This window comes from Phyllostomus discolor, chromosome 5 (assembly GCF_004126475.2).
Source record: "Phyllostomus discolor isolate MPI-MPIP mPhyDis1 chromosome 5, mPhyDis1.pri.v3, whole genome shotgun sequence".
NCBI lineage: Eukaryota > Metazoa > Chordata > Mammalia > Chiroptera > Phyllostomidae > Phyllostomus > Phyllostomus discolor.
The window spans coordinates 63,557,780-63,570,857 of record NC_040907.2 but is presented as its reverse complement, the minus strand read 5'-3'; the positions used below and the strand labels follow the sequence as shown (position 1 = coordinate 63,570,857).

General features: G+C 40.8%; 1 protein-coding gene across 2 annotated transcripts in view; it reads right to left on the bottom strand.

Moving 5' to 3' along the window:
• Window positions 1-502: 502 nt before the first annotated feature.
• SAMD13 (sterile alpha motif domain containing 13) overlaps window positions 503-13,078 on the bottom strand; it is a 52,526-nt gene continuing 39,950 nt past the window's right edge. For both annotated transcript variants that reach the window (XM_028511134.2, XM_028511133.2), the window contains exon 4: window positions 503-1,669. In XM_028511134.2, the coding sequence (XP_028366935.1) occupies window positions 1,526-1,669 (144 nt within the window). In that variant the 3' untranslated portion in view covers window positions 503-1,525. The remainder of the gene's footprint in view (window positions 1,670-13,078) is intronic.

The following is a 13,078-nucleotide window of genomic DNA, read 5'->3' as shown; positions in this document are numbered from 1 at the left end:
GGAGTGAATTGTAACACTTTCTAAAGTAGTGATTCTTAGCTTGAGAGGAAGGAAGAGGGAACTTTGAGGAGTCCATCACCTCTGCAAAGTTTTGTATGTGGGAATATGAGTTTTTTGTCTGGAGGAAGGTCCACAGCTTTCATCAGAATTTCCAAAAAACTCATGACCCCTACTGGCCTACAGCAAAACACAACAAAACAAAACAATACAAATCTTTAGTTAAAAGGACACCTAAAGTGTGTTGTTGGGTGGGGTAAGAGAAGGAACCAAGCAAGCTTAGCCAATTCCATTCATAAAGAAGATAAATCCACATATACATCCGTATGTTTCCTGTATCTACATCTTTCCCGTATACAAGCAGACACTCCAACCAACTGAACCACCCAGCCAGGGCTCCATACCTACATTTTTTAAAGGTGCAGCTTTCTTTCCATGGTTTTAAGGAGAGATCTTAATCCTTACTCCCAACTGCAAAAGCAACCAACAGAGAAGGTCGAACACACACCAGGAATCAAATGAAGCAATGCTTTATTGCAACCACAAAGCACCAACCCAACAAGGCATCGACACACGGAGATTGAACAAATGTCTCTTTGAACAGAGATGTAGCAAGCCCACTTCTTCAAGTTTTTAAAAACAAGTGCTCAAACCAGGAATCAAACAAAGCATCAGAGCAATTAAAAAAATATTACACCATCATGAAGGAATATATATAAAAATATTCTGTGCTAGCAACAAGGCTTTTTGATCTGTAACTCTTGGCAAATTTCTTCAGAAACAAATTATCATAAATACAACCATAAAGCGAAAAAATGCTTTCTTCAGAAACAAAGAACCCATTTAAAAGCCATTCTATACAGAAAATACCATTAGTCCCTGTGAAAGCTAGCTGAATGTGGATGGATATCCCCAATACACAACAGAGTTTTTCTTTTAGAGCTACGGTTCTCTCCTGAAGGGGCCGAGATGCATGTTTACTTCACACACCGCAGCATGTCCCAGTGAAACCTTAATAAGGTCAAGTGGAGGACCCTCTATAAAAAAGGGTGTCAGCAATTCCATCCCAGTAACACAAGCTCTAAGGAGCAGAGGAAACCAAGGGAGACAGCAATCTTTTTCTCTTTTTCCTCCTTCCCAAGTCTGTAACCAAAAGATGCTCATTCCATTAAATTTTTAAATGAATTTTGGGAAAGCCATCTATGAAGAAATGAAGAAAATCCTTATGATTTCAAAGCTTTTCTGGGGAAGGGTATCTAATCATGTCAAAGTTTGATTTCTTTCACGCTCTTTGACAAACCCACAAGGAAAACTATCCCGTCCACGTGTTCTCGTGTTCTCCTTGCTCCTCCTAACTGAATTCAGGTCAGCTGATGGATTGCCTAGTCTATCCAATAGGATAACGTTTCATTTGGTTGAAATTCTTTACATATACACATGTATGTATTCTGTTTACAAAGTTTCATCACATGAAACTGAATTATGTCTCTGTGCATTTTTTGAGGTCTGAGACCCCAACTGGACCGTACTACGAAGAGTTGTTCTTTAAATGTTTTGACTGAAGAGGTTTTACGTGGTACTCGTAGATTTTCAGAGCAGGCCCCAGTTTTAACTGAAGTCCTGTCAACACATCATTTCTTGTCATCAATAGCAGGGATTTTCCATCAATCTCCTGTAAAGGAAGCAGAGGGCAAAGCCAACATGTAAATACAAAAATCTCGAGAATAATAAAAAAGGAAGTTCAAAGGAAAAAAGTCACATTGATTTTCAAGCTACAATCATTATTTTTTCACTTCTGCCAAAATGGAAACAAAATGAAATCTTCTATTTTTATCTTGCATATTCTACTTTTAGTCTCAGATTAAATACATTTTATAGCTGCTCTTGTTTTCAAGATCACATCGTAAATGTCTTAAAAAACTGACAGCAAGTTTGGAGTATGTACCCTTAGGTTTACATACCCAAAGATACTGCTTCCAAAAAAAATGACACTTCCCATTTATAAAGTATGAATAGTTTATGCAGAATTTTGTGTGCTTAGTTCCTAAAATAACTCTATAAATTAGGACAGGCAGGGGTTATCATCTTAATTTTACAGGCAAACTGGGAACCAGGCAAGAAGTGAACCATCAAGAATGAAGATCAGGAAGTTAGGAAAGGATGGCACAGGGTTCGAACTCTCATCTGCCCACAGCCAAAGCCAATGTTCTCTTCCTAAGTCCCTCTGTCTCTCCTGACATTTAGAAGTACATGTGTGTTGTTTAGATGGACTAATGGGGACTAGAGTCTTAGTTTTCTGGAATCTTGTCAATCACATCAATGAACATTGGGAAAATGATTCACTCACTCTGAACTTTCTTCCTGCCCTTTAAAAGGAGAATCATCCTGCCTCAACCTGAAAATCAACCTCTCATGTTGAAAGCCCTACCACATTTCCTCTTAATGGAGCTTTGAAATCCCAAATAAGGTAGTGAGGGGCAGGGCTCTGCCTACCGCAAATTCTCTCCCCTGTTCTCCTCATGAGTCCACTTCCCACACCCTTCAGGTACCCAACCAGGTATCCTTCACTCCAACTAACCTGAAGACTACAAAGCTTTGGGAAGAAATAAAACAGATTTCCCATGAAAGATATGAGGACCCCAAGTATAGAAAGTGGTTTGAAACTTTCGGAAAGTAAACACTGAGAATGCTGACTGCCATCTTACTTTTGTTATCGCTTACTGTGGAGAGAAGCTGAGTTAGGTCTTAGGGAACCTGGGTTCAAGAGATGGGCCAGTTGTGTATGCTTGGTAAGCCTCAACATATCTGTTTCCTCAATCTGCACATATACATCCATACCCACCTCCCCCACTGAGGGACAGAAAGGGGACCCAATGTGCAACTGTAGCTACATAAAACTGTGACTCCCTCCTGTGCCATGACCAAGGGGGCCCTTCCTCCAAACTCTCTCATGTACTATGCCAGGCTGTGAAGAACATGTGCATGGAACGTCTCTGTGTGGGGGAGAAATAGCTGGGCTGAGGGACTGAAGAAACACCCACTTCAGGACCTGAGGCAAGTTTCCTTCCTCCTCTTTCTCTTCCATGGGTAATAGGGAGTAAGGGGATTCTGACAGGATTCCATGAGGTAACACCCTTGCAAATGCTCCCTGTCCCTGAGCAGTAAGTTATACAATCACTTGTCATTATTCCTTGACAGGATCACAGTCCTCAATTCACTTGTCAAACACCTAACACAAACCAGAGCAGAAGGACAAGGAATTACTTGTAACTGGTCTGTGGTATTTTTGAGTGTTGGAAACCTTTACTTTGCCATCTACTAAAAAACAAAATATCTCTCATTAATATGTAGGAGACAACTATTCAAAACCACAGTGCATAAAAAATTGGTTGAATAAGGTAAGAGGGGAAAATTAAGGGTATATGAACTGCATTTCCAACCCTAAAGTATTTTTTTTCTAGTTCAGCAGCTAGTAATCTCAAAGAGGGCTCATCAGGACAACCTGCAAGTCTGAGAGTTGGCAGAGGGGCTTTTGACACCTGGAAGTCACAGTGGCTGTTTGGAAGGCATTGTGAGGTGACAGGAACCTGAATCACAAGTTACTTCAAAGCTCATGCTCCAGCTTACACACTGAGACGAACATTGACTCACTTGAAACACTTAAAAAAGTGGCAAAGCCTTTTCTTCTCTCCATCTTTCCTTTGCTAGTATTTACTCCTACTTCACTTATTACATATTTTAAACAGGCATCAGGAAGAGATGTCACTGCCTGCATTTCTATACAAGAAAACTTCCTTGATTAACTGAAAGTGAATTTTTAAATGTCTTTGCTAGTGAAAAGTCCTCTATAACTCAGCATTTCTGTCAGAAGCCAAGTATGTCTGCAAAAAATGCTGAAATTTATATTTTATTTAAGACAAAATGGAAATCATGTTCCAGGCTCCAATTAGATTTTCCCTTTCTTCAGTGGCCACCCTGCAGTTCACCTCAGACTAGGGTTTGTGAAAGGAAGCTCTATTTGGAAATCCTCATTAAAAAACCCTCATCTGAGGACGTATTTATTGATGGCAGAGACAGACAGAGAGACAGAGGCATCACTCGGTTGCTTCCCACACACATCCCAACTAGGAACGGAACCCACAAACTTTGGAAAGAAGGGATGATGCTCCAACTAACTGAGCCATCCATCCAGGGCTGGAAATCCTTATTTTAAAAAATTTGAAGTGAATAGTGCTCATACATACAAGAAAACTTTCCTATTAAATCATGACTGGCAGTTCAGGTGAATGGGAGCATATTGGAAACGTGAGCTTCCAGGTCAAGCAAACCATAGGCTGACCTTTGTCTCTCCAACTTGTTGTGTGACCCTGGGTAAGAGATTTAACTTCCTCGAGCCCCAGTTTCATCACTTGTAAAATGGAGGTAACCCCATGAAGGATTCTGGAGATTAAATGTGACACTCTTATGTAAGGCAACCAGCACAGTGCCTGATGTATAGGAGGTCCTCCATGGCTACTAAGTGGACATGTATGGGCTTTGAAAGAAATGAGTTATGTTCTAATTTCAAATCCACCTTCTGTTTCCATTCTAGAACAGTGCTCTGTGCCTGAACGCTACCCTCTGCCAGAGTGATGCAGGAATATTCCTGTTCAAGTTCAGAAAATTTATTAAAATGTTAAAAAATTGAAAAACTACATAAAAATTACAGACACAGGTGTTTTCCTTGAACTAAGAAAGCTACTCATTTGTTACATAATTTGTATAAAAGTCTGTGGTGCAAATGAAACCCAAATTTTGCCAGTCAGCATGGTGTATGTACTAGAATGAGCCTAAGACTGGAAACTGGAATACAAAAGTGCTAATGCAGATTCCATCAGTAACTTTCCACAAGGAAACCCTCCTATGAGCCCCATTCAAATGAACGGGTTGGAGTATGACCACATCCAGCTAAACAAAAAATCTCACAACTGCATGAATATCATGATTAAAGCCAAACCAAAAAGGTAATTCACATCTTGGCATCCAATTTATATATCTCTGTTAAGGGATAATCATTTTCTAGTTTCAGCAAAACTTTTTACATTACTTTTATCTTCTGTCTTTGTGTAAAAGTAACCAAGGACCTGTTGGGCAATAACATTCAAAATGTTTGCATACTTAATAAGTCCCAGCAAGTACTCATGCGTGGAAGTAAGGTTCAGAGATGACAGGTGTAAATTTCCAATGAGGTCAAGACCCTAAATCTAAAAATAAGTGAGAGGGATCTCTAGATGTAAGACGCTATTTTATTGCTTATTAGGTAGGGCCTAGAGCAAGATACTCAATCGAAATCTCATTTCGTTATCTATATGATGGGGGAAAGTAGCTACTATATTTCACTATGGAAGTATTATTGAGATAACATATGTGAAGTAGAATTCCTGACATCAGCTGAGTGCTCAATAAATTCTAGCTATTTAAAAAAGTGCATAAAAACGGTCTTAACCCATTTACCTTTCACTCTTTCTCTCTGCTAACAATCTATACCTAGATAACTCTTTCAATTGATCTAGTTGTGATATAGTTCATTGGAAATGTATAGGAAGAAAGAAGATGAGGGGGAAAGAACAGGAACTAAGAGGAAGGCTAGAAAGAGAAAGAGCGACCACCAAGAGAGAGCTAACTGCACAGTAGCAGTGTGGGGCAGAGTAAGCGAGGGGAAGTCAGCAGGGTTCCTGGCCGCAGCGCCCTGACTCAGGAGGCCGTGTCTGTGGCAGTGGTCTCAGTGTCCCGATGTAGTGCAGGGACATGAAGGGTCGATTTAGAATCGGAAGACCTGGTCCTAAGGGCCAAACTCTGCTGCTTTCTAGTTCCTTGTAGAACATATGGAGCACTATTCTCTTTCTCTGTAAAAAAGATGTTTGGACTAAGCTGGCCTTTGTCCATTCCAGTTCAATACACTCTCAGATTCCCATTCTGTCTTTGGTGAGCATCAGACTCACCGGCCTCACAGGAAAGTCTGCCTGTGACAGAGTACAGCAACAACTCCTTACCAGTGACGTAGAGGAATCTGATGAAATAGGCTTTCTCCTTCCACTTCAGCCTTCTATTTCACATTTTCTACAACCTTCTTTGTAACAACTCTCTTGCCATTCACTATCTGGCTACAAGTGGTGACCAGTCTGAAGCTTCCCATCCCACTGCTTACATAGGGGACAAATGTCCCAGAGGAAGAAGAACTTGGTCTGGAGCCCAGGGATACAAAAGTAGAAAATCCTGTGTCCAAAATGGGGATCACATCAAAGAAGGAGGAGCAGGACCTGGTTCTACCCATGTAGCCAGTGGGGAAAAAATCTCCCAAGAAGAGGTCCTCATCTTCAAAGACATTTTGAAAACCACAGTGTGGCCTCTCAAACCACACTTCCTTCTTCAAATAGTTTTTGTCTCCGCCGTCTCCTCCATGTTCACTTTTGATGTGGTTCCCTCTGGACTTGTCATAGTCGTTGCGTTTCTTGGGATCAGACAAGACAGCATAGGCTTCAGCTACTTGTTTGAATTTCTCCTCAGCTGCCTCCTTGCTTTCACGGTTCTTGTCTGGGTGCACCTGAAGAGCTAACTGATGATAAGCCTTCTTAATATCACAAGAGGAAGCATTTGGAGGCACCCCTAGAACTTTGTAATAATTCACCATGTTTCTTTAAAGGATCTTTCCTCACCGAGACACAGAGTTTATTTTCTGAAGAATTTCCATATAGTCTTGAAAAGGAAGGTGGTGAATTATTCAAGTCTAAATAAAGACCCTCTGAATCTTATGCCATGGTTCCTGGGACAAAGTCTCTTCTGGGGGAGGAGTTCCTCGTTGGTGCAGGTGTCCTGAGCAGTGCCCCTACCCACCCCTGCCCTCCACAGCACACTGCGGGTGGGGTAATTGTGACTCAACATTATCAGACAATGACCCTCAGCTGATGCTGTGCTTGCCTTGCATTCTTACGGGCAGAGAATTTGGGTGGATAATATACATAAACTAGGGAAGATTTCACCTAGTTTAAACATTCAACACTGAGCAGCTTGTTAACAGAGATGAAATATTTATGTAGCTCAAAAAGAAATCTTATTTATTAAAGTAACAGTACAAAGCAAAAAGGGTCTTGCACTTAAATCAGGCACAAAACTCATTTTGGCTCATTCGTAAGGGCCAGTGACTTAATGGGTATTTTGCCTGTGTTTAATATTTGCTGCTAACACAAAATGAGTGATAAAGGGGCTCCATCATACACACAAAAATCTTGTATGCATTTCTGATGAAGGAAAAAGTATGAAACTCAGTTCACCAAATGAGGAAACTGGGTTACAGAGATGTTTGCCTAGATTTAAAAAAGGAGTAGGTTTAAAGAATAGAATTAGGAATGAATTCTTCCCATGTATGGTCAGATAAGGCTTCTCCACTTCAGTTGATTTTTTTAAAGTTAGCCTTTTGAAATTTCTCTCTGGACTTAACAAAACTAAGTAGCAACTATCACAACAGCAAATGCTTTTAAAATGGCTTTAAAGCTCAGTTATAGCAAGGGCTGCTGGTTGCTCTTTTTTCTAGGCCACACAGCTACACACTTCACCGACTTCCTTGCAATTGGGCATGGCCATGTGACTGCGTTCTGGCCAATGACATATGAAGGGATTGAGGTGTACCTCTTTCGGGTCTGGCCAATAAAACCACCTACGTGGACTCCTCCTTGCTCCCTACCCTTACACAAAACTGGATGTCAATACCCAGATGACCCTGAAAGCTTCTGGTTGAAGATGACAGAGCCTCCATCCTGGGTCCTTGAATTACTGTGAAACAGATACCCCATTGACCAAACTTGGATTATTCATATAATCAGAAAAGAAACCTCTACTGTAATTAAGTCATTATACATGTTTCCATCTACTTGTGATGGCAGTTAGTCTACTCTAATACACCAGTCATCTCTATCTACAATGTCACCTTCACTTTCAGAGCCTAATTCTTCTGTCATCAACCAGAAGAGGCTCACCTCTGCAACACTAGAAGTTCAGTATCTATTCTCTCTCTCACACCTCACTCCCCTTACGCCCACTTTGCATTTCAACTCCACTTCCTCTAGGGTCATGAGTGCCCTTAGGCTCCTCTTTTGTGCCAAGTCGGTGCCCCCTGTTTGGCCCTCTCAGGCCATGAGCCCTGTATGTGCCCACATCACAAATACCGCATGCAGGAGCAATCCAGCTTTTCTGACTCCTATACATGGTGCAGCTGGGAAAAAAGTCAAGAAGCCGTGAAGATGAAACACCACACTTGCGCAGGGTACTGACGTCAGCTGGGTCAGCAGAACACCTGAACAGTTCTCTGGTTTACCCTTGGTCAGCTCCTACTTCCATTTCCCTTCATGGCCATTCTTAACTTTCACTTGCTCTCTCTGAGTTCCTTATTAAAGTCATACCCACCCTGCCCACTCTAAGCAGTGGAGTTTCTCTCTTGGTTGGCGAAGGAAACAGAGACTGTCAGGAACTTTGTTAACGTCCCGAAGACAGGGGCAACCTTCCCTGCGTCTATGTACACCCTCACCCAGAGCATTAGAAGGACAGAGGAAGATGGCCCTGTTTTGCTCAGAATTAATCTTTTCATATTCTTTTTGTTAAAAAATATAAAATAGTTGAAATTTTTATTGATTGATCAAATTGAATCACCATGTATATTATGGCTGACATTACATTTTATTGTGGGAAAATACATATAACACAAAATAAGCGACTTAAACTATTTTTATTTGTACAATTCAGTAGCATTAGTTGCATTCACAATGTTATATAATCATCACCACTGCCAATTTTTTAAGCTGTTCTATCACGTCTAACAGAAACTCCATTAAGCAATAACTCCCTGTCCTCCTAGCCTTTGATAACCTTTAATCTATTTTGTGCCTCCATGAATTTGCCTATTGTAGGTATTTCATAGAAATGGGATCATACATTATTTGACTGACTTATTTCACTCAGCATGCTTTCAAGGTTCAATCATGTTGCAGTGTGTGCCAGAAGTTCATCCCTTTTTATAAGTGAGTAGTAGTCCACTATCTGTATACAGCATATTTTCTTCATCCACTCATCTGTTCATGGACTCGGGTTGTTTCCATCACTTGGTTATTGTTATTAATGCTGCAATGAAGATTGTGTACATGTGTCTGAGTACCTCTTTTCAGTTCTTTTGTGCAGAATTCCTGGGTCATATGGTAATTCTATGCTTAACTTTTTGAAGAACTGCCACACTGTTCTCTACAGCAGTTGCACCATTTGTATTCCCACCAGCAGCGCACAAGGGTTTCGAGTTCTCCATATCCTTACCCCTCCATACTCTTTTGATCTCATCCCTTTCCTTATCATGAGGGAGTTTGCTTTGTTTAACTATCCTCAATTTCATTCGATTTTAACTTATCTAATTCTTTTGGTTACTTTCCCACATGTAAATAGGTTTAAGTGTCTTCTCTCTCATGAGAAAAGAGCCCTCATGTTTACATGCCCCTGTAGGTACTGATTCTCCTCCACTTGCCTGTCTCCCATTCACTCCTCACCCTGGAGGAGAGGGTCATCCACTTCCCTCCTCCCAACTCAACTGAAACTCCGCTGGTACGCACAGATGCCACTGGGCGCCACCTTTCTGAGGTATTTGATCTTGTTAATCATTGCATTTTCCCTGAAACTCTTCCCTTTATGAGTTTCTATACAACCTCTCATTAGTGGTTCTCTCCCCCACTTCCCTGAGTATTCTTTCTCAGTTGCTTTTGCTAATTGCCTTTTTTTTCTCCTAAAAATTAAAACTTTGGTGTTCCCCAAGGTGCTGTCCCTGGCCTTTTTCTAAGATCTCCTTCTAAATGTCTCTCTCATTCTTACTCCTCCTATGAGTGCTGATGACTCTTACATCCTCTGTTTCTAGGGCTCATTTGTCCCCTGAGCTGTGTACTAGATATACCCACTTCCATGACCCACAGGCCCTCCAAGTTAATGTGCCCCAAACTGTGCTCATTACAGCCCTTTTAAAACTACCTCCCACAAACATCCTGGTTAATGGCAGTAGTTTACAACCAGCAAACCTGGAAACCTGGCAGTCACCCAAGCTTTCACCAACTCCCACCTGAGAGCACTGAGCTCAGTCCTGGGGCTACACATCAGAGAGCCAGAATGGGACAAATCTACAATCTTCATTGTTAACGATCCAGTAAATTGTTTTGACTCTCTTCCTAGACTCTCTAACCTATCTCTTACTTTCTCATCGCCAATGGAATCATTATAGCAGCTTTCTCACCTTTGGTCTCCTGTCCTGCAAGCCACTCTCCACACTGCCACTGGACTGACCTTTCAAGAACAGAAATCTCATCATGGCACTCCCTACTTAACTACCCTTCAGTCATTTCTTAGTGCTTGTCAGGTAAAGTCTTCTTCTGCCAAGCAAACCAGACTGTCACCTAAATTCCTATTTACCTTTCAGTCCAATCCCTTGGTGTTCCCTGGACCACTTGTCTTACTCCGAGGTACTTGGAGTCCACAGGAAAAACCATGTCATTTCATGTCCCATCCCTTGGTATTTGATCCTCCTACTGCCTGAAATCCTCTTCAAATAGTTCTCGTACCTATAATAGGTTCTGGTGACTTTATTAAACTAAAAGAGTACTTGTAACAATGAGCATTATTTACTAGGACAGTCTTATATTTTAATGAATGCTAGTAAAAGCTATAACAACCATGGAGACAATGTGGACAAGCCAAAGAAGCACCACACACCTATATATCTTATAATGTCTTAAAAATGTTCTAATTTCAAATGAATGATTTAAACAGCTTTTTAGGATTTTTGGTTTATGGGAATCTATTTCAATAAAAAAGTCAAAAGATTCTTTCCTTATCAGTTTTGCTTTCAATTCTCTTGGCCATTTTCATATTGCTAGCATTACCCGTTTGCTTTTTAACTCTTTTCTAAATTGTTATGGGCTGAAAGGACATATCAGCAGAGTTTAAGTTGCTATTTCCCCTGTTCACTATATGCTATATTTTAAGCATTCAGAAGCCTTTGATTATTACGAAATATCAAGTATCAAAGCACCTTGAATATTTTCAGTACTTAGTACTATGAAATGCTGATAAAGTAATAAAAGTTATTTCCAATTTGTGGGATTTCAGCCAGTCTAGTTCAGAGCTGGATTTACCACGAAGCTAATGAAGCTTAAGTTTTGCCTCTGCAATTTTGTATTCATAATTTTGTAATTTTTTTCCTCAAGGCAGTCCATTAGAATTATATAAGCTTAGCCCTGGCTGGCGTAGTTCAGTGGATTGAGCGTGGGCTGCAAACCAAAGTGTCGCAGGTTCAATTCCCAGTCAGGGTACATGCCTGGGTTGCAGGCCATGACCCCAGCAACCGCACATTGATGTTTCTCTCTCTCTCTTTCTCCTTCCCTTCCCTCTCTAAAAATAAAAATAAATAAACATTTAAAAAAAAAAGAATTATATGAGCTTTAGACCCCCTACAGCCTAGATTTCTCCTGGGTATTATTAGGAATTATCCATTTAAAATCAGCACAGTTGAAACCCGTCTGGCCACGATTTGGAACACACGCTTGGGGTGGCTCTGACAGGCCTCCCCGCTCGACCACTCCAAGCGACAAGGCTGGTTAGTATCACTCTGCACTCTGTGGCAGTAAGAAATTTTACTTATATTTATTAAGTCAGTGGCCTCAGAAACATATCAAAATTTAGCAAGAAACCATCTGAGAAGGAATGCCAATTTCTGCATTTCAAATGAATGGCTTAAACAACCAGTTGGGCATTTCAGAGCAAAATACTGTTCTTATTCATGGGGTTTGGGGAAAATAAGGAGATAAAAGAGTAAAATTAATTTGACACCTTGAGTTGCATATGATGTCATGACACCCTAATTAAAAAATTATCTCAGTGATACATATGTTCTAAAAACAGAATACTGATGTCATTCACTTGTAAGTTTGAGGAATCTGAACAATGTAAATTATATGACATTGATTTAATGGCATATCTCTATCTTCTATCTTCAGAGTATGTATTCAGTATATATATTATAAGTATGTGAGTCAGACAGATACAGACAGAAATGAAGTGACTTCACTACAAATGAGCAGAACTGTCTTCGTGACTCACAGTTAGGGTCCAGTTCAAGTGGTGACATTGCTGTACTGCATTGCCAGAATGCCTTCACTGGCCACGGTCAACAGGGATGGCTTCACACTGAAGAATGGTGCTCATTTAGCCTTCTGAGTTTGACAAAAATGACCCGATCCTTAATGTTCAGTGTGAGGAAGATGGCAATGTTTTTGAATGAACTTAGTCAAAAGGTTCCCTCTTAAAAACTAAAGCTCTTAGAAAAGTAAAATTTCTAAAGCATCTTTGACTCTTGAAAACCAGGCAACCTATATCCATGGGCAAGTTCCAATTTTTTATCAGCTAGTCATGAAAGTTCAGCTGTGTATATACAACACCTGAAGTGTTTTTGTGCCCTATGCTGTGCATTGAAAGCATACTTCATGAGGGCAAGTTCTAAAATAATACCTGACTATTAAAGCAGGAGCTTGAATAATATTATGGTTGTTTAAGTCCACATTCACTACAACTATCTGAGTCCCTGAAAGACAAACTGTTCAGGACCATCCAGTGACTATGCATCAATTTAAGAGAAAAGAAACCAGGAGTCCTGACTCACTCACACCCTTTACCACAACCTAAGAAGTCCGTCGGCTAGAAAATATTCGGGAAAATTGCCACTGCACCATGATGTCTCTGGGAAAGAGAGGTAGCACCAACAGTGCCTTCTGTAGGAAGGCCTCCCCCTGGCTCCTGCTCTTTTGGGCCAGTGAATGCTCTGGGGCGCAGTGTGAATGCAGCCAGGGGGCCCAACTCCCTTGGTGATACAAACCACAAGCCAACCTGAGGGAGACTGAGATCACTGACCATAAAAGGAGACTGACCAGAACAGTAACCCAACACACACACACACACACACACACACTATTAACATTAAATCATTGGTGGGGTTTAGGCAGGGGCTGTGCAAGGGCCTTCCCTTTGA